The sequence below is a fragment of the Battus philenor genome, unplaced genomic scaffold (assembly GCF_028537555.1).
Source record: "Battus philenor isolate CCGP_79_NKW_IND1 unplaced genomic scaffold, ilBatPhil1.0.hap1 SCAF_22, whole genome shotgun sequence".
Classification (NCBI taxonomy): Eukaryota; Metazoa; Arthropoda; class Insecta; order Lepidoptera; family Papilionidae; genus Battus; species Battus philenor.
The window spans coordinates 12,355,447-12,378,651 of record NW_027181685.1 but is presented as its reverse complement, the minus strand read 5'-3'; the positions used below and the strand labels follow the sequence as shown (position 1 = coordinate 12,378,651).

The window sequence follows — 23,205 nt, the reverse complement described above, 5'->3', positions numbered from 1 at the left end:
ATCGTGGACCCCCAATTTCATTTCATGTACCCCGAAATTTATTTTCGCTGACGTAGACCCCTTGCAGATTGTCATAGACCCCTAGTGGTCAATATAGACCACTTTGGGTATCACTGGCTTAGAGTATAAAGTGTCTCGTATTCAATATTAACTTACTGAATACCGTACGAAATACATCGGCAAGATACAATGTATATAGTTTTATGACATTTTAATTATTACTGACATATAGACATTTAAACATTTTACTGCAACAAAAGTGTCAGAAGAATCCGATTTGATAAAAACTACAATCAAATAGACCTCTTCTTTAACTACATCCCCTAACTTAAAATTAAGAAGTTTCCAAAAAGCGTCTTGATACGAGAAAAACACTCAACATTGTTGGTTTTTTATCATAATCGCTTAGAAACACTATTTTTTCAATTTATTTTTCACTTTGATTCAATTAACCTCACTTGAAGAAAACAATGTCAAAGGAGCCTGTACAATGATGAAGCTATTTTAAGCTATAGGCAATCCAAAGCTACTCTAATCTGAACATTCCACAATTCATCATCACAGACTCCTGTATACAAGTAAGATGATTATAAAAACAAAGATCTGGATATAATCGCGTCTCATATGAACCAGTGATCTAATTCGGAAGTTACTTTTACATTTGAGCTATGACGTCATATTTGTAAAGGATATTGAACCCGTCGTTACCTCATTCGATGTACTCGCGTGATCGCCGCACGAGAGTAGAATTGAAGCAGTCGACAATGCATTATTTAATCAACCCGCGACGTCTGACCGCTAACGTCGGACAGACAACATATTGTTTATCTATATTGATAGTGACAGTTGTTGCGAATCCGGATCGGATATAGAGACGAGATATATGTTCAAAAGCGTATACATATACCTATATGTAAAATGAACCAAACCCGCAATAGAGTGTTATCGAAAAATTTTTTGTGTGGTGATATAATAGTAGACATGAGTAAGAAAAAGACCAATATTTTGCCACTTCCGCATATGCACACAAGTAGTAGTCGTGCAACAAAGTGCACCGCCCGCCAGCCTGCTGATAAATGCGTGTGCGGCAAACAATGCGAATTACACAACTTTCACCGTCAAATCACTCAACACGTGTTTCACCCCTCCACTCCCTCATAGTAGGCATGGGCAAAATGTATCCCTGACAAGAAAAGAGTGATTTATATCTTTTCTATCATGGGATATATATCACTCTATTATATCTTTAACTCATTTTGCTCAGTACGACACAGACGAGAGGCAAAATAAAGGCAGCTATAATTAAAATATATCCTTTATATCTTCGGCTCAGATTTAGAACTCAGTATAAGGCGTATCTTGAAAAATTAGGGCGAATTAGTGAACTTTTTTGCGGTTGCTTCCTTTTGGTTGCATTTGCTTCATATTGAACATTTCATGTCTTTGTCATAAAGCACAAAGAAAGCTTAACGCACGCGCGCGTGTGATGTTGTCGTTCGGAAAATCCGTAGTTTACATTTTTAAATATGCAATAGCCATCTGTGTTTCTCTCTTTTACATGTAAATTGCTATGTAAGTCCATCTCTTTCTCTCTAACTCTAAACGAGCCGTAAGTCATCACGAAAATTGATTCTTAAGTATAGAGATATAATTACAACACACGCGCGCTAGAGTGATGATATCTTTTGCAAAGATACATATCTTTCTTGTCTTTAGCTCGCGAGCTATCCATCTTTATAAAACAGTGATGGATTATGAGTATAAAATCTTTGAAGGAGTAAAGATAGCTCATTTGTCAGCAAAGATCTTTAAATCTCTTTCGCCTATCTCCAATTACGCTGTTTAAAATTATTACATCGAAACTCTACAGGAACAGGTAACCAATAATTACTTTTGATATATATTTATCCAAGTATTCAACATATTTAATTTACCATTATTTGATAGCGAATGAAGTAAACAATCACCCCTTTTAAACAATTACACTTATAACCAATCACCCTGTATATAACGCAGTTCTTACTAGCAAACTGGGTAACGACGTGAACTGAAGCTCCTGAAGGACGACATCAACAATAACATTTTGACGAACCTTATTATTTTTGATTGTTTTCGTCAATGAGTTTATTTTTTATTGATTTATATATTTTAAATTAGCAAACCAATACTGAAACATATTAGTTAGGACTAGATTACTTCTTAAACTATTCTCTTGTGTCAAAACAATTAAAGCAAGTAATAAAAATCAGGTCGTTAAAACATTGGTAAAAGATCGTAAAGCAAAATGATGTAGAAACAAAAATAAAAAATAAACAACTTCACGAAAAAACGATAAAATAGAAACATGACGACGTAAAAAGGAAAGTCTTGGCAAAATCATACGAAACCGTTCTTAGCCGTCAATAAATCTATTAAATAATTTCTTGCGGTGTTCAAACGCTGTGATGTACAGAGGTGGTCAACATTTGATATAAATTGTTACTAACTATTCTATATTTTCCCCTCTACTTTTTTATATCACTATACGTCAATCTCTTTTTTTTCTTCGTGTAAATATCTATTTTTATATTTTGTTGGCAATCAGCTGTCTATTCTTTTTGTCTCTAACGAAATGCAACCCTTGCAGTCATTTTTAATTAAAGTATTATATCTGAGCACATAATCTAGATTTGCAACTTAATACTGTTTGATGTCAGAAAAATATTTTTCCTGAAAGCCTTTCAATGGAATTCCTTAACATATTCCTTTAAGAACAAAAATGTCTCACTTTCGTCTAGATGTATGTGCTAAAACAGTAGAGTACAGATATCTAAAGTTGGATGTTAAAACTTCGATTGCGAAAGACCTAGTTCACAAAGGTGATAATCATCATGTCAGCTAATTGAGGACCTATATCGTTAGTCCACCTGACTAGGTGTCCTCTGACTAGAGGTCTACCGACGCCGCGTTTTTCAATGGTTACATTAAAGGACCTTTCGGCCACAACGTCTGTCAGTTATATGAGCTATCTACCTGACATTGCAAACGTGGTGTTCGAGCTACGTCTGTGACCTTTGTTCTTATGCAGATAACATAGTATAGCATAATAAAAGTATATTTTGCCAATTTCAATGTTCATGTTTTCCAATTTTTTTTTTCAAAAAAGGTTGACTATCACTGACTTCTTTTGTGTTAGCGAAGTCGCGGCCGAACAATTTTTGCAATGTTGGTGTAATGAGGAACTGCTCGCTTTACGTAACAACGTGAAATGATCAATTATTCTCGCTGTAAACTTCGAATTGTCTGACCTGCACTTGTTCTACTGCCGAAAAGTTACTGAGAAAGTAATCAAAAATAATAAACGTAATAGTAGGAAATAGAAAAGAAAAGAAATTGTAAATTTTTGCTAAGAAATTATATGATAAAATAAAAATAAGAAATTAAATAATTGTAATTGAAATAAAGAAAACAAATTAAATATTGTAAAGTAGCAGTCTGGAAAAAATGGTAGAGAAAAATAGACGATGGATGAAAGGTAAAGGAATGAATAGAATTAAGAGATAATATGAGGTAAAAAAGAAGAATGAGTGAAAGATATTAAGACGTATATAAGAAGAGTAATCAAATAAAAAGGAACAGAAAAAAATATTAGGCCAAAATTGTACCTGTGTATCCAAAACGGGGACGTACCAGAGATCCCTAAAAATGGAAGCCACTAAAGTGATATAAAAACCTTCACTTGAACAAATTTTAAAACGTTTAAAATTTTTTAACAACTTTTAATTTGACGTAAATATAACAACATTAGCCTGTCCACTGCTGGGTATATGCTTCCGCTATATATTTCTATTAGTCCTGTACATAGGATCTTAATAATGGCTAATTTCTAATAAACAGCATGCACTACATTACGTTTGCCGGTCCGTAGTCGCTACGTAGAACCTCAAGGCTCCAGCGGTTATATTCTGCACACTATATGTCCTGCCAACTTATAATCCTACTTGCTAATATACTTGGCAATATCGGTTACTTTTATTCGTCTACTGATCTCCTTATTTTTGAACTCATATCGAGGAATAACTCGAACACAACCCTTTCCATAGCTAATTAAGCTATGAGCTCACCAATGAAGCCTTAAAGTCTTGGTCATATGCCCCGATCATAGCAATCACTGATACGAAAGAGGCTTGAAGAATCTTGACATATAAGATCTACTTTGCTTGACGAACGGATGGCAGTTGGGAGGCAAAAGGCCATTGGAAAGGTTATAATCGGGGCTTCATTACAAGATCTGGTCAAAAATGTGGAGATCTGTAAACGGATGAAATTAACCGATATAACCCAGCGTGTTTGTATCATGGTATCGTGGACTATGACATACATTTCATAAGCATAGTAATTACAATATTAATCCTAAAACAATACTGTTCGTATAGTATAAATTCGCGGTTAAAAATCGTTAATATACGACGATGTAAAGTAACCGATATAGTCCAGGACTGGCAAATTGTAGTGGCAATGATATATCCGAGACATGGTCACATACGAGCCTTATACGAAGGCTCAAGGTCACCAGCAATGAAGAGGACTATCCTCGGAGTTTCGATGCGAGATCGAATCAGAAATGATCTGCAGAAGAACCAAGATCATCATAACTCGAAGAATTGCTCGTCTGAAATGGCAGTGGATGAGTCACATCGCTCTAACTGAAGGCTGTTGAAAAGGTTTTCCAGTGGCGACCACGAGTCGATAGACACGGCGTGGTAAGGCCATCAACAGGTTGGATGGACGACATAGACGGGAAGTCAGTAGATGTGGTCAGCCCATGACCGGTCATCGTGATGATCTTTGGGAGAGACTTATGTCTTAATGTGGGCGTCATTGACTGGAAAGAAGAAGTGCCAACGGGCAGGAGAGTCTAGATCAGATGATCAAAGAGACCACAAGGCAGTGTAGAACTTCCACATGTTCACAGAAATAACACTAAAGATTATAATAGAATCAATACTTCAACTATTTCTATGTTCATTATAATAATAACAAACAGAACAAATATCGCGAAAGCAAACAGTAATATAATCTATTTGCATTGCTAATTACTTCATTGATAACCCATTATGCCATTTACATAATTGCTCTAATTAACATCATAATGTATCGGATTAACATTTATAAAGTAATCATCTAAGCTAGTTATTTTTAAAACTTATCTCGTAGATCAAATATAACTTTAGAAAGTAAATAAAGAAATGTTTTAATCACCATCATTATTTCTTATTAATTTCCACATGGGGTGTGCTTATTTATATATTTACTTATTTTAAATAAGGAAACCAATACTGAAACAAAAGCAGAATTGCAAAATTAAATATGTTTTTTTGCCTATTGTAGACGCAGAGCCTTGGACATAATTATTCTAGCTTATAAAAACGGTAACAACTAAATAAAGCAGATAAATAATATTAAATAGATTTCTAAATTATAATAAAACAAAACATATATAATCTACAGTACGCTAAATCATTTATAGCTAGGATTTTATGTAACCATTATAGAAATATAATAATAAAAAAGCGCAGTGCTGTACGTCACACAATGTGGACAGACGATCTTATGCAAATCATCATGGCGGTCTTTGAAGAGATTCTATGAAAAAGTACTTTCAATGATAAGCCAAACAATAGTAAAATTACCTATTCAACTAGCCAATACCTGCGTAGCACTATTACTTCACAATTTTTTTTTATTTTATTATTATTTCAATAACATATGCGACATAAATTTTGTGCGAATTTCAAAATTCGAATTAATAAAGGAGGCGATAGTAAAAACTACAATTGTTTATTTAATAAATAACACTATACAGATGCGAAAATATATCTTATCTGTTATACTTGTATGATTGATTAATACATGCGATAAAACGATGCTATATCTAAAAATCGCAAGCAACTCGTCTGAAAAGTTTTCAAACTAAAAATAACGACACTGAAATATTGGCTTTTGCTATTGATATTTTAACATAATCAAACGTAATTTATGTTCACTGATTCATTATTAAAGATTTGATGGTATGATGTACTTATAAAAACTAATTAATGGAAATAATTTAGATCGATTTGTTTGACACGCGAAAAAATATATAGAAACGTTTCAGTCCATAGACACAGTGCAAGACAGGCCACCCCCAAAAGATATCTATGAGGGATATACCATAATCGCATCATTGTATTTTGGTACGAAGAGGGCGCTACTGTCCGTCTTTTGGAAATTTAATTTTTAACAGTGACAATCCTATGTAATTAATGCACGAATTGTGAATTATACGAAATTGTATCGTGGGAATCGAATCCGCGACCTACGATCGCTAATCTCAGTCTTCTACTGCTGAGCTACCATTGCTCGACTCGATATAAACAAAAAATTTTGACGTATTCATGTCAGAAAAAAAAGTGTAATTTTAAATAATTTTATGACGAATAAGACGATAGAGTGTCTTTATGTATTCTTATACATAAGTGTTTATTGCAATATTTAAAAAAATACTGGTTAAGATTGCCTAACTAAAATTTAGAGCATGCATTAATCGTCATTCCAAATTTAAAAATGTTTTATTACATTTTCATACTTAATATTTAAATGTAGCTACACCAAAGAGGTTTACAATTTTTTCGAAGAGGTTGCTGCAATATTTTTTTTAAATATACTACACTTTTGGATGTACATACAGAGACGCGGCGTACACGAATTTGCTTTAGAAAGTTTTATGCCAACACATTTTAGTGCATATAAGTATATGTAGTAAAAAATATTGAAATAAAAGTGAAAATCAATGCTGGTTGCATTTCTTGATATTTACAAAACTGTGACAGTAAATTCTGTAATCTAAAATTAAAATTATATTTTTACACCAATTTTATTATAGCATTTAAGAGTTTTTAATTGATTGAAATGTGTCGAACTGACAGGGTTGTTAATATAATGCATGCAAAATTATTAAAAGTTCATTTAAAAAAAGCGACTTGAGTTTCTGACCGAACAGATTTTTCCAAACTGGTAGCTTGCTCACAGGATGAGTTGGTAGTTTTTTTTTTATTTTAAAAATAAATCACGATTCAAAAGTGCGTGTATTTAAATGAAGATATTGTATGTTACCTTTTCAACACATCCATTATAAGAAATTTCGGCATATCACAACACATTTGTAAAATTTACTTCCACTAGCGTTTGACATATGTCTTTAATTTGCGCGGGAAACGGGATGTCATTATCTTTTTAATGCAGACGACACCGTTACACGCGGCCACTGAAAACGAATTTACGTTTTCCCTTTCGTATCAAATTCGCGTCGCGATTTTTCGAACGGAATTCGCGGTGACGATAACGTCGTGCGAAAGTTGGCAACTGTTTGACGAATGCCAGTCGGAGTGGCAGCTGGGAAAAGTGTGGTCACGTGGGCACAACAATAGTCTTGTACGAGCGACGATAAAGTCTGTCCCGATGCGATCGCGAGATGTAAATAATACAGCCCGTATCTATAGGGTCAAAGAGCACGCGCCTCCTTCTTGTACTTTGTGCATATAATATTTATCAAATTATTTGTCATTAAATACATGTACATCACGGTAAAACTAACTAATCGGGTGCTTATATATACATGGTGATTATTTATAACTCTAAAAGCGTTAAAAGAGTGCATATATATAATAAATAATGTAATGATTACATGATTTCAAAATTCGAATTAGTACATGTATTATTTAATTACAAATTTATTATATTTAATTATATTGCCAGAAGTAAGAGTTATTTCAAAAGAATAAAAATAATATTACTTATGCCTAAACAATGAGTTTATACGGGTGATTAGAAATAGATGTTATATAATACACCTAAAACCAATCACTCTTTATATAGATTTTCAGATTAGTATATAAAAGCCGCACTCATTCTAGAAATATAGTAAACGTCCTTGACTTTTTTAAAATTCTTTCAATATTTTGAATTCTCGTTATTAATTGGTTGTTTTATGAATTAACAGGATTAATCACCTTACCACGTTGGCCTCGGGTTCGGTTCCCCGGATACAATCTTATTAAATTCACACTTTGTGTATTCATTACATAGGATTGCCACTGCCCACAAACATGTTTCCTAATGATGAGCAGCAGCGACCTCTGCGTGCCAACTGTGTTGATTATTCTATACCCCCCTATAGAAATCTTTGGCGGAGGCCTATCCCTAAGACTTTTTTTTAAAATAGTCACATTAATAATCAACGAATCCACTTAATAAATACTATTCTACGAGTAACCATTTTGAAATATAATACATATAATTTAAAGTATAAATGTAATATTTCGTAAACAATTCCATACGGCATATTTTGCGACATCTTTCTCGAAAAATGGTATCTTATCTTATCTAATTATACACGGTGTGTATTTTTAGTACTGCAAATATCTCCTTCGTGAGTAATGAGTAGACCTGCATCCTATTAATGCCTTTAATTTAAATTATTTTAACTTTTATATTTCATGTTTATTACATAAATTACAGTAATTAAACTTGTGTAAACACGAAACACGCGAAAACAATTTTTAAATGTGCACGCGTGTATATGTGTGTGTATGCGTATTACATTATGTTCCGTACAAACAAAAGACCTATTCGACATGGAACCTCGGAGGAGCCGCTTCACACTGATCTCTCATAGGTCCCATGGTGTTTAATACGCATTATCTTGTCACATTAAATAAATAACTATAACATATAGTAATGATTATACATACATATAGCTGGATTAGTACACGTTTAATGTTTTGTAACACTGTCATATTTTCTTTGCTTTTAGTAATAACTGAACAACTTAAGGATGGCAATATGAAGTAAGGATGAGGAGGTGTTCGCACGAACTGTAAAATTTGGATATTGTTAGTGCCTTATGCAGAAAAAAGAATCAAAGACAACACCATTACATAACCTAAAAAAAAACTTTAACAAAAAATTTAATAGCACACATATATATATAACAGGTTGTCAAATATCTCCCTTCCGCTTTTTTGCTCTTTATTCAATGCTTTATAAAAAGTGTTACAGTGATCGGATTTAGATCAAATATGCGCCGTTTTGTTCGATAATCTGTTTCCATCTAGACGGCAACTTCATAATACCTCCCTCGTAGAAGCCCCCCTCCTTATTTGCGAAGAACTCGGACAGCCACTTTTCACAAACCTTTTTTGAGTTCAACTTTACACCACCAAGGGCGTTCGCCATGGACAGGAACAGATGGTAATCACTTGGCGCTATGTCCGGGCTATATGGTGGATGTGATAAAACCTCCCATCCGAGCTCCCGTAGCTTCTGTCGAGTCATCAACGAAGTGTGTGGTCTGGCGTTGTCCTGGTGGAACACTACACCCTTCCTGTTGGCCAATTCTGGACGCTTCTGGTCGATCACCTGCTTCAAGCGGTCCAGTTGTTCGCAGTAGATGGTAGAATTAAGCGTCTGGCCATATGGGAGCAGCTCATAGTGGATGATTCCCTTCCAATCCCACCAAACACACAGCAAAACCTTCCTGGCCGACAATCCCGGCTTGGCCACTGTTTGGGACGATTCACCGGCCTTCGACCACGACCGTTTTCGCTTGATATTGTCGTATGTGATCCATTTTTCGTCGCCAGTCACCATCCGCTTCAAGAATGGGTCGAGTTCGTTCCGTTTCAGCAGCATATCGCAGGCGTTGATTCGGTCCAGAAGGTTTTTTTGCGTCAAATCATGCGGCACCCAAACATCAAGCTTTTTTTTGTATCCAGCCTTCTGCAGATGGTTTAAAATGGTTTGGTGACTAACTCCCATCTCCTAGGCGATGTCACGAGATGCCACATGCCGGTCTAACTCGATGTAGTCCATGATTTAATCGGTATTTGTCGTCACAGGTCTTCCGCCGGCTGGCTTATCCATGGTGTCGTTTTCGCCGGCTCTGAATCGTCGAAACCATTCCTCCGCGGTTCGAAGTGATAGAGTACCATCCCCCAAAACACCATTAATCTCACGGAACGTTTCTCTAGCGGATTTGCCTTTAACGAAGGAAAACTTTAAAATAGCGCGAATTTCGGCGTTAGTGAACTCCATGTTTACACGTCTATAACTGTTGAACGCAATATCCAAACTAATCATGCATAGCGTCGTTTTGTAGGTTATGTCAAGACCTTTCAAATTATGTATAGTATTGCCAGATACGAGCTATGTAGCGCTTTCTACATAGCCGCGAAATTCAAAAGACAAAAAGGCGGAAGGGAGATATTTGACAACCTTATATATTATATATATATATGTGTATTATTGTGTGGGTTTAAATTAGGAAATAGTGTATTCCAACATGGTGTACACGCTAGGGAGCAATTCGACGGACTTACACGAGTAAAGAAAAGAATTTTAAAAAGGCTTAAGTAAGGCGTGTCAGAAAAAGGTTGAGAAACAATAGACAAGAGTAACTTAGGTTAGTAAACACTGTGACATATATTAAATGTTATAACCAAAGTCACGGACGCTAATGTCTGTGGTATATGGTCTTTAAAAAATAGACCTCGGAGGTTCACAAGAGACTACAAGGTCTACGTTGGTGTGCCAAAAAATGGAGGAAAAAAATTTTCGGTTTCGCTTGTGAAAAATACAGATATTAGTTTGACCTATCAATAATATATATATATAAAAAATATATATAATATATATAAAAAAAACTTGCATAGTTAGATCGAAAGTTTTTGTTGATTTTTGGTAAAATGGTAGAAATGTAGCAGCAGTGGACTTATCACCGGTACCAGTTAACTTTTGTGTCCCATGTGTCTATGAAAAAAGTTCTTTCCGGAGCCTCTGGTCTAAGCATATCTATAAATATGCGAAAATTACAATGAAATAATTATTATTCTAAATTAAAATAATGTATTTCAAAAACCATCTGTATTGCAATCCGGCAAAGTACTATGCAATCTATTTCATTTAAAAAAAAGGTTGTAATTTTATTTTAGTGCGTAATAAAAATTATCGGTTCATTGGCTGCACGCAACAGTTGCCATGGATTGGCAATTTTGAACCGATAACTCGAAGGTCGGTGGCCAAAGAGAAATTGAAGTAGTTATGCAGGTTCTTCCGCGGTGTCTTTGACCCACTTTACTAGCTCTCTCCGACAATGACCTGACAAACTATGACTTCATAAGCTAAAGTCATTCGTCTATGTTAAACAATGTTTTTTATAGCTCGAGTTGTACAAATTTAAGTTTTTTGAAAATAGAATAAATTTTGATTTTGTACATAAATGCATTGTTTGTTTTATAATGGTAACGAATTCTCTCGTTTGTATAACCCAATATTTGTATTGTAAATCCTGTCCAAGCAGCACCCTATCGAAGCACGTTAGCACAGCGATAAAGAATTGACACTTCGGGTTTGTAGATCGCGAGTTCGATTCCCGTGATATAATCTTATATAATTTACACTTAGTGCATTAATTGCATTGCATTGAAATTGCCAATGCTCACAAACAAGTTTCAAACAGTGCATAGGCTGAAACAACGACGACGCCAACCTTTCCCAAAATTATTTCGTTTTAAAAACAGTAATTAACTTTATAAAAAAGATTTTTTATTATTCTGCCAGATGTTACCAGCCCGTTGCATTTCTGTAGAAAAAATAAATTAAAGTGACATATTAAACTTTTAACAGATGGTTAGAAATAGGTGTAAAAGGATTAGTTTTTGCTGACTAAACAGTTACATATTTCCCTCCGAAAATCTTTTACACTTTTATAAAATCCATGTATAAAATTTAACTTAAAAAGGTTGTACGATTATAATTCGTGACTTAATAGTATATTATCTAAGCATATCACTGATTTTTCGTTATTAACAAACCTTTTTCTTTACTAAATGAAAAACTAAAAGTAATTTCGTAAAAACCTTCTTTTTAATTTTAATCCAAAAAAACAAAGTTCGTATTCAAAAACTATTCTTGTTAGAGTGAATAATAAGGTTATAAAACTATCTATAGGTATAGGTATAAAAAGTCTATTCAAAAAACGAACTCATAGATAACCTATCATAAGCATAACACTAAACAATGCACCCGACGTGTCTTCGCTGTCGCAACAGACAAACACACCGCCACAAACACGTAAGTTCGCTTATCAAAAAACTCATTTAACGTGTCATTCACGGTTTTGTAGCCGTACACGTAACACTGAGCGTGTTATTAAAATAATAATTCATCATCACCTTATCAAAACAAACAAACATACAAATAACAACGTTCATAGAATCTGGTTTTTTTAATAAAATTGCGCAAAATATTATTGGACTACTATTTACAAAATTCAAAACGCATATTTAAAGTAAATTGACGAAAAAGGCTTATAATTCAATAAACGAATATTTAAATGACCAGAATCCTTGGCAGTGATGTCGCTTGATTATTATGATTTCATTTAGGCTATATCTGATAAAGTGAATATGTATAAATTTGTGTTACACAAAGGAGTGCCAAACACAGAGTGACATATAATATAATGGCACTAATACGGTGTAACATAGCTCCTGAAGATGCCCCGTGGAGGGGTGAAACACGTGTTGAGTGATTCGCATTGTTTGCCGCATACGCATTTATCAGCGGGCTGGCGGGCGGTGCATTTCATTGCACGACTACCACTGCATGTGCGGAAGTGGCTAAATATTGGTCCTTTTCTTACTTAGGATGGACTTCCGCGAAGTAACGCCTGATTACATTAAGTACTACATACTATTGTTTCCTCGTAGAAAAATCCCGTGCATGGCTCTGTGCATGAGTCGACCCATTTTGCCCCGAAGACTGAGAAATCCATCATCATTACCATAATGTCATTAGATAAACTCTGCAAAGCATAGGGCTTCACCAAAGGTCGCTACGATGATTGCTCTTACGCTGCCCGTATCCAACGACTCATGGCTACCATGACTAAGCCATCGGTCCACCTAGTCTACCGGCTGATGGTCACCACTCTGGATGCTTTTGGCTCTAACGGCAGTTGCTTGTGCTATGTGCCCCACCGAGCCACTCAGAAGAGCAATTCTTCAAGCTGTGTGACTGGTTCTTCTACGGATATCCCCCTTAGTGTTTCAATCTTGCAGCTAAGCTGTAATAGCCTTCTCCGTTGCTCTCTGGGTAATCTTTAGGCCAAAACTGTGTTTCCCAACGTGGGATCCACGCCCCACAGGTGGGCAATTTGATTGTTGATCATTTCGAAATTGAACTCGAGACGGGTTCAATCCTTTCGCATTCATATAAAAATATATGACATGCCAAGTAAAGCATATGCCAATTAAAAAAATGTATACATAGACGATATTACATACAACAGTACATATCGAACAAAGAACTTTATCTTGTATTTACTCAAGAATACGTAGCAACAAATCATAGGACAGAGACCCTTCGGTGTTATCACCAAAGTGAGTTGATATGCGTTCGATGTTCTCTGAGATCTACTTTATTGGCGCACTAATCACGGACCTCAAGAAGTTAAAGGTCAAATGCAGGTCTATATTATTTATTTATCTATAAGAATTGCCTATAACTGTATACACTTATTAGAAAGTCGTGCACCACTCCGTCTCTACCAACCCATTTCGACGAATTGTAACAGTCCGCGAGAAAGAAGATGAATGTATAGCACATTTGTCGACATAAAGCCTTATAGATTTTACACCCATTTCCAATCATCATGTTTAAAGGATTACGTGTGTTTATTTTTTCAATAAGAATGAAATAGGTATTTAACTTCTGGCAGCACAATGTCTATAGGAACAGATAGTAAAAAATAATTAATTTTCTTACTATATTATCCATTTGTTATTTATTATTTTTAAAGGGTGTACCATGTATTAAACATTGTAGTGGGCAGGGCATGTCACTCGTGCAACCGACATCCTGTGTTAGGTTCCCCACTGGTGGACCGACAACATAGTTAAGGTCGCTGGTAGTATCTGGTTGCGGGCAACACAAAAACGGCTGTCATGGCGATTTTTCGCGGAGGCCTATGCCTTGGCGTTGGCATCTATCTTGATCCTCTAAACCTATAGTATGAAACCCACCTAATATCAATGCCTTTATTCGCAGGACGTACTTACAACGACCTGAACCAGTACCCCGTGTTCCCATGGGTGCTAACCAACTACGAAAGTGAGGAGCTGGACCTCAGTCAGCCGTCCAACTACAGGGATCTCTCGAAGGTATTATACATTTCGGAACAAAAGATACTCGGAATGCCTACTGGATGTAAAGTTCATCTTTGGAAATAGTTATCCATTTTTTATCCTATGCTAGTTCAATTGACAGACTATAGATTACTGACAATGCAAACAAGAGTTCATTTTTATTGGTCGTTAACTTAGTCGTCATATTCCATGCGGGGAGTTCCCTCATTCTTTATGTCCGAACACTGTCAAGGGCCTTATCAAATAAAAACAGTCATGGAACCTATATCTTTTGCAAAACTAGATATATATGTATATATACATAATTTTAAAGGAAGCTTACAGACTAATAATAAAATGACATAGGGTTAGACATAAATATAATATATATTTCACGTGTATTTATATTATAAATTTAAATAGTGAAAAGGGAGAAGTAAAGGAGTCCCAATTTGGGCGCCATTAAGCCGTTTGAAATTTTTTTTCTAACAGCTTGTTCTACCGTGCCAACTTAAATAAATAATTAAAAATGAAAAATAAATATAGCTTGCTATATAAACATAGCTATAGCATGCGTGAATAGAAATTACCCCCACAATCAATACTGTTTCTAACATGGAAATGACCCATTAGGATTAAAAAGGCTGTCTGTAGGAGAAGAAAAAGTTAGAAATAATAGCTGACGCTCTTATTTCTCCTGTGCCGTTAGGAAGATGAAATTATACTTCATAGTGATGACATTCATAGACATGTGATGACTGAAATGATGATGATGATGATGAGACTAGAAAAGGGGAGGGAATTAAAATAATAGGTGTGCGTATTTTGAAATTTACAATTGATTATGTATATCCTCAGCCCATTGGCGCACTGAACCCGAGCCGCCGTGCGTATTTCGAGGAGCGCTACAACACGTGGGAACACGAGTCCACGCCTCCCTTCCACTACGGGACTCACTACTCCACCGGGGCCTTCGTACTCAACTGGCTCGTTCGCATTGTGAGTATACATTGCTTGTTTTGTACTCTTCCTCAACGGGACGTAATGTTCACTACTAAGAGATGCTAGCAACGGATCGCGTTCTCTTTGACTAACCTGCATTATCGGTTGTTTGCCACATATTTGTCCAGTGCATTGGGCTTGGCCTCCGTGTCTTTCTTACTTTTAACTTTTTATGACCTTTTTGGGTTCCTCTCGTACTTACCCTATCTTAAGCACACAAAGATTATTTTTTTAAAATACATATTTTTCGTCATATTATTTCCGTTCTCATCTTTTGTTTTTTACCTTGTATGTTGCCTGTAATAATAAGCTTCTAAAGGTTTGAAATTAGTGGGCGATGTGATCAAAATACTTAACAAACAAAAAATACAAACTTCGTTATTACTGGGTACCTTGAATGTAGAGATGTTCGTTACGCCGTCCAGAGGATGCGCGGAGAAAATATAAATTCTCTATTTATTGTTCCAAATAAACTTTCCGTCAGATAAAACGTACTTTTGCTAACGGTTTTTCAAGTCCTCGAAATACTCGGAATAGTCTTTTTCCGGTACAAACCTTTTTTGATTCGACTATAATCTTCTCTATCGTGTGAAAACGACGTGCCCGCATCGTCTTTTGAATTTGCTGAAAACCCAGAAAATCCAGAAAATCAGGCGAAAGATATGAGTCGAGTTTCTGGCAAAAAAAGTCGAGAAGAACTAATACAATTTTACATCGACCAATGGAGACTTGATGCGTTTGAGACACTAAACCTTCTTTCAAATGGTTTTGTCTGACCCAAATTATATTACAACTATTGACAAACAGACGCTTGACAAATGTTAATAGATAGTTCTAAAAACCTCCAAAAAAAATTATCTACCTTCTTAATGCCCGGGAGTTTTAAATAACAATTTTACGTTACCTTTTCATGACAAAGAACATCGGGTCTTAGATAACTTGAATTATACTGGTTAGTAATATTACCCAAAGACCGTAAGAAATTTTTAGTTCAATACGCGTATAAAACTAATTTTGAAATGATAAAACACAAAAGGTTTGCAATAAATATAGCATCTCTTACGTGACATCAGTGTAGGCTCGCTTAATTTAGTAGCTTAATTATTATAATAAAGATATCCAGTTAATGCGACAGACTGACGCCTCCCATATTGTATGGTCCAAGTGAAAAGATCGCGATTGAGTTTTATTCTCCTCAAATTGATTTGACATCAATCGACACAATCTACTTGGTACTACACTAATCAAAGGTATGATAGAAAATTCGTTTAAAAGTGATTATAAAATAATCTAACAGGCAGATATGGTAAAGAACAAAAGAAAATATGTAGCACGAAATTAAAAAAAAAATCTAATAAAATCATTTACTTTTGTATACAAAAACAGTATACCATATCTAGGGTTGAACGAGAGGTCCTCGAAAACGAAAGCCTTTAAAAAAAAACTTTTGGACACTAACATATAAACGTAGAGACATCAGTACGCTGTTGTGTCTAAATATATTCTTATGATCTCCGCATCACACTTTCAAACTATTAGTGCGCTTTCATCTACCGACAAGGTAAACACATCTTGTTGAGATCGGAAGACGCTTGAAGGTAGGCTGCTTTCTCTCGATCCTATTGGAAATCCATAGAGGCCTATGTCCAGAAGTAAATACCCTGGAACAGAAATGATCATTTGGTTTATTGGTCTACATACCACAGACATTAGAGTTTGCGCCTTTATTTTTATTGTAACAGTTAATATTTCCCTATTTTTTAATTACTCACTTTATTGTTTGTCATTGTTTATTTAGCTTAGTTACTCTAGTCTATTTCCTAACTTAAATCTAAACTAGCAGAAACGATGATGAATCTTCCATCACCTATTTTATTTTATTTCGTACATCACTACATTTGTGATGTCATGTAGGACTGCCAACCGCTTACTTTATGGCCCCACAGCCGACATGGAAATTATAAAAAAAAATCCACCATCCAAATAAATACAACAAAACGCAATAAGGTTAGGTTTTTATGTTCGTTTTCGATTTTGTTCATGTCTTACGTTTTTCATTTAATATTAATTACGTTTGTTTATTTATATAAAGAGGTTAAAGCATGCGTGCGTGGGTACGTAGCAAGCTTTTTAAAAGAATAGAAGGTGCGAGGGCAGAATGGAAAACTTATACTAAAACCAACGTATTTATGCGAGAAAGTTGAGGGGCAAACTGACATGCGCTCCGCGTCAAAATCGTACCGAGACTGGATCCCGCGCCGGCGCAGCCGCTGCACTGAGTGAGCGGGGTTGCGCGGGCGACGGCGGGCCGTGACCTACATAGCCGGCCGGCAAGCAAATGTCGCAGCTAGACTGCTAAAATAAATGTTGCGTACAATGTCAGTTTGACCCTAGAATATTTATTTATTGAATACACATAAACAATTACAAGTAGATACAATTGAAATTAATTTAGGTGTTTAGGTTTATGTAAATAAAATCTTTTGTATTAAAATAAATGTAAATAAAAATTTTGACAAATAACAATTTAAATAAAGTGACTAGTGTTAGTGAGATCACTACATCAGCCCCCCCTTGAGACCGTCAAGGGCGATAATAGTTAGGAAACCTTACTTTCCGTCCAGATCGCGTAGTGTGAGTATTTTTCTCAGGATCTGGTGAGCTCTGGTTTCCTGAGCGTGTCACATGTGTTTTTGTATCGTGTTTGCGTGTGTCATGTGATTGTGTCTGTGTTGTAAGAGTGGAATTAGTTGAATGTGTTGCTGTGTGTGTTGTATGTTTAGTAGGTGTGCATGGAGTGGTGTCTGTGTCACGTAGTATGTAAGCGGGCTTAACTCGGTGTACCGATACTGTGACTTTTTTACCATTGACCAGGATAGCGAAAACTTTATCGTCACGCTGAAGCACCTCGTACGGTCCGGTATACGCGGGTTTTAAGGTACCGCCGACAGTACAGTCACGCAAGAATACGTGACTGCAAGTGGCTAACTCCTTAAAAACGAACGTCGGACGCGTACCACTATGGCGAGCTGCAGGTGAAGGCTTCAAGCTCTGAATTATACTCCGTAGTCTTGACGTAAACTCCATCAAGTCTAGGGTATAGTCGGCCTTTGAGTCAAAAAATTCACCTGGCAGGCGTAGTGGTTCGCCATATACTAGCTCGGCTGAGGTAGCGTGCAGGTCTTCCTTGTAGGCACTTCGAACACCCAACAAAACAAGCGGGAGAGATTCTACCCAATTCCCATCACCGTGACAGACTATGGCAGACTTCAACTGTCGATGGAATCTTTCCACGAGACCATTGCAGGCCGGATGATAAGCTGTGGTACGGCGGTGGTTGAATCCAGAAATGCGTGAAAGATTCTTAAATAACGCGGATTCAAACTGCCTGCCACGATCGGTAACGATGTCAGCAGGACAACCAAATCGGGATATCCAGCCACTGAGTAGGGCTCGTGCCACTGTCTCGGCTGAAATATCTGCCAAAGGAATTGCCTCAGGCCAACGCGTAAAGCGGTCGATGGCGGTGAGACAATACCTAAAACCTTGTGACAGAGGCAATGGTCCTACCAGGTCGATATGGACGAACTTGAAACGGGCTGCAGGAAGTTTGAAGGTGCCAACGGGAGCGCTTGTGTGGCGTGTAATTTTCGAACGCTGACACGCTAAACACGTTCGCACCCAGCTCCTGCAGTCTTTTTTTACCTCTGGCCACACGTAACGCTCGGAGACTAGTTTGGCTGTTGCATTAGCCCCGGGGTGACTTAGAGAATGAACGCTCTCAAATACCCGTCTCCGTAGCATCTTGGGGACGAAGGGCCGTACCACGTTGGTACTGACGTCGCAGAACAGCTCCGTGTTGCAGCCTGGAACCTTAAGTTTTTTCAGGCACAGTGACGTGGAGCCTTCTGCGAATTGAGTGAGCTCTGGATCGGAGTGCTGAGCGACTGCCAGCTGCTCCGGATCTACTGGCTGGGAAATTTCTGCAACTCGCGAGAGGGTATCGGCCACCACATTGTCTTTACCGGATATGTGCTGTATATCGGTGGTAAACTGCGCGATCAGATCCAGGTGCCGGAACTGTCTGGGCGAGCAGTTTTCTTTCTTATTGTGAAAAGCGTAAATCAGCGGCTTATGGTCTGTATAGACCGTGAAGACTCGGGCCTCGAGCATGTGGCGAAAGTATTTTATACTTTCATATACGGCGAGCAGCTCTCGGTCGTAGGGCGAGTATTTTTGCTGAGAAGAACTCAGCCCACGAGAGAAAAATGCTAGTGGCTCCCACGACCTATAGTTCCTCGACTGCTGTTGCAAGACGGCGCCAATAGCCTTATCGGACGCGTCGGTGACAAGCGCTAATCTAGCGTCACAGCTGGGATGAGCCAGCAAGGCGGCCTGACATAGGCCTTCTTTACATGTCTCAAAAGCCTCGAGCGACTGTCCAGTAATATCAACAGGATGTGAGCCTTTCACTGATCCTGTGAGAAGCGCGTTGAGAGGAGCTTGTTGTGAAGCTGCACTTGGGATGAACCTGCGGTAAAAGTTTACCATCCCGAGGAACCTACGAAGTTCTTTCACTGTTTTAGGGACAGGGAAAACCTTGATCGCCTCAACCTTCGCCGGCAGCGGTGTGGTACCTTTACCTGAAATGCGATAGCCCAAAAAAGTGACTTCCGGCGCGCCAAACACACATTTGGCCGTATTGACGACCATGCCGTACTGCTTCAGCCTAGCGAAAAGTTGTCGCAAGTGATCTTCGTGCGTCTTCTGGTCCCTAGAAAAGACAAGAAAATCGTCTAGGTAAGCGTAGGTGAAATCCAGGCCCCGTAGCATCTCATCGACGAAGCGCTGAAACGTCTGTCCGGCATTACGAAGTCCGAACGTCATATAAGGAAATTCGTACAGACCGAACGGCGTCGTGATGGCTGTCTTCGCGATGTCATCCGGATGCACGGGGATCTGGTTGTAGGCTTTTACCAGGTCAATGGTAGAAAAGATTGTGCAACCTGACAAACAATGGGAAAAGTCGTGTATGTGTTTGATAGGGTACCTGTCGGGTACAGTTCGGGCATTCAGCATGCGGTAATCCCCACAAGGACGCCACCCGTTGTCCTTCTTAGGGGCTAGGTGGAGGGGTGAAGCCCATGCAGACTTCGAAGGACGGCAGGTACCGTTCTGCAACATCGCCTCAAACTCCGACTGGGCAATCTTAAATTTATCAGGCGCAAGCCTGCGTGGTGTGCAAGAGACCGGTGGCCCAGGTGTAGTGCGGATGTGGTGAACTGTGTTGTGAGTCAGTGTGCGATGAACGCCGTGTGGGCGAGTGACTTCAGGGAATTTGGCAAGTATGTCGTGATACACCGAGTGACCAGATACCACCTTCACCGAAGAAATACTCTCGTTAGTATTCGCGAGTGACGCTACAGTCGCGAGCGTTGTGACGCCGTCGATGAGTCGCTGGTTTCGTACATCTACCATAATATTGTAGTGTGAAAGGAAATCAACGCCTATTATCGCCCTCGTAACGTCAGCTACAATAAAATTCCAAGGAAAGTCACGGCGCAAGCCTAGATTAAGCACTAAGTTGTAAAAACCGTAAGTGTGAATAATTGAGCCATTCGCAGCACACAACTCGAAATTTGTTTTTGAGCGATATTGTTTTAAATATTTACGGGGAAACACACTCAAGTCACTTCCTGTATCGACTAGTAACTGTAGTTTAGTTCGTTTATCCGTGACGAATAGGCGACCGGTAGTCGAGCAGTCGTCGGTCGCCATCACCGACTGCCTTTTGCGTTTCCCGTAAAATCGCAGGGCTTGACACACTTATTTGCTGAGTCCGCGAACTTGCTATGGTACCAACAGATTGGGAACTTTCTATAGTTTGAGTGAGACCTAGTGGATGATGCTGATGAACGACCTCGACGTTTTGAGAAATTCCGATTTTTTGACTTTGACCGCGACATACGGTCGACTTTTTCCGTCAATGCTTGTATTTGTCGGGTCAATGCGGCTATCTCACTAGATCCACCTGAAGACGTACCCGAAATTCCTGCAACCTGAGAGGTCGGTGACACCACATCTAGGACCTGATCTGCGAGCTCGGCGACTTCATCCAGCGTCATTTTGGCCTGAGACGCGATGATGGGCTGCACACTGCTAGGCAGACGACTGGCCCAGAGGGTTCTGAGCAGATCATCCGGTACACCAGAACCGGCCAGGCTCTTTAACCGACGCAGGAACTGTGATGGCTTGCTGTCACCTAGCTCTTCATGGTGAAGTAATTGCTGTACCTGTCGCTCCCGAGACGCAGACAACCGCTTGATGAGTTCATTTTTCAGTGTTTCGTGTTTGTTCGTCGCGGCCGGGCCCTCAACAATATCTTCGACGATTTCCGCATACTGCGGTTCCAGCTGTGAGACTGCATGATGATACTTTGTTGCATCGGACGTTATGTTAGCTATAACAAACTGGCTCTCCAACGTCGCAAACCACAGTTTTGGCTTTGCCGCGTAGAACGGCGGTACCTTTACCGCGACGCGATTCAGCACGTGTTCATCCGATCCTTTGTTCTTGTTCTCCTCATTCGCCATTTTGTTCCAAAGGTGGTCACCACTAAAGCATGCGTGCGTGGGTACGTAGCAAGCTTTTTAAAAGAATAGAAGGTGCGAGGGCAGAATGGGAAAACTTATACTAAAACCAACGTATTTATGCGAGAAAGTTGAGGGGCAAACTGACATGCGCTCCGCGTCAAAATCGTACCGAGACTGGATCCCGCGCCGGCGCAGCCGCTGCACTGAGTGAGCGGGGTTGCGCGGGCGACGGCGGGCCGTGACCTACATAGCCGGCCGGCAAGCAAATGTCGCAGCTAGACTGCTAAAATAAATGTTGCGTACAATGTCAGTTTGACCCTAGAATATTTATTTATTGAATACACATAAACAATTACAAGTAGATACAATTGAAATTAATTTAGGTGTTTGGGTTTATGTAAATAAAATCTTTTGTATTAAAATAAATGTAAATAAAAATTTTGACAAATAACAATTTAAATAAAGTGACTAGTGTTAGTGAGATCACTACAAGGTTACATTTCTTTATAATACAAGAAACAATATTTTTCAGTTCAATGTGGGTTTTAAAGTTTAATTATAAATTTATTTATATTCTTACCAGCTGATCAGATAGACATTATCCTGTCTTAAAAGACAGTAACATAATGATAAGAAATATAGTAATCTTTCAAACCTTGATTTAAGTAAATAAAACACCAGAAAGTCAACATAAACGTATATAATGAGAAGAAACTTATATACAGAAGTATTTACGTTATACCTTCCATAGAAAAGCTTGCCAAAAATTGCGTTAAAAAAGATATACTGCAAATTTAGGTACAGTTGACAACATTAAAACTTCTTGTAAAATGAAAAATAAGTCTAAATATCCCAAAAAATCATGCAAAAGAAATAACAATGAACACCATAAAATATGAGAAGGTATTTATAAAACGAAAATAATTATTTTCATATGAACTTATAAAATTAAAAAAGAAATGAGTCCTCGTTTCAGCCTATAGACATCTAAAGCAAGACATAGATCTCTCCCAAATAAATCTGTAGGTACATTTACCTTAATAGACACGCTTAGCGGGCGGGTTGGATCGCAGCGTGATATTATGGTACACAGGACACTATTGCCTACCCTCTGGAAACTTATTTGCGAGGCAATTAATTGAAATTAGTAACAAAAAACCATTTTGTTACTAATTTCTAGTTGATAAAAAGCGTGCACGTTAAATACGGAATAAACCTAAAATGCTTTCATCAGATGTGTTGCTACTATATGTTGTGCTAACTATTGGGTTTGAAAATACCCATATTTCCCGAATTGAATTTCGTTGTGCTTCTGTTAGCACTTTCAAAATTATAACTAAATAAAAGTTTGCAAGGATTCGACGTATGTTTATTACCAGTTAATGATTTTTTATACTCATATATAT

The 23,205-nt window shown here is 37.8% G+C and overlaps 2 protein-coding genes across 2 annotated transcripts in view; one reads left to right on the top strand and one right to left on the bottom strand.

The window, feature by feature from the left end:
* The window catches only part of LOC137923736 (facilitated trehalose transporter Tret1-2 homolog), an 81,145-nt gene extending 73,734 nt beyond the window's left edge, over positions 1-7,411 (bottom strand). Inside the window, exon 1 of the mRNA XM_068766992.1 lies at positions 7,135-7,411. Within this exon, the coding sequence (XP_068623093.1) occupies positions 7,135-7,181 (47 nt within the window). The 5' untranslated portion in view covers positions 7,182-7,411. The remainder of the gene's footprint in view (positions 1-7,134) is intronic.
* Positions 1-23,205, top strand: part of rg (rugose) — a 728,321-nt gene that overhangs the window by 690,711 nt on the left and 14,405 nt on the right. The window contains exons 42-43 of the mRNA XM_068766997.1: positions 14,128-14,240; positions 15,063-15,203. Of these exons, the coding sequence (XP_068623098.1) occupies positions 14,128-14,240; positions 15,063-15,203 (254 nt within the window). The remainder of the gene's footprint in view (positions 1-14,127; positions 14,241-15,062; positions 15,204-23,205) is intronic.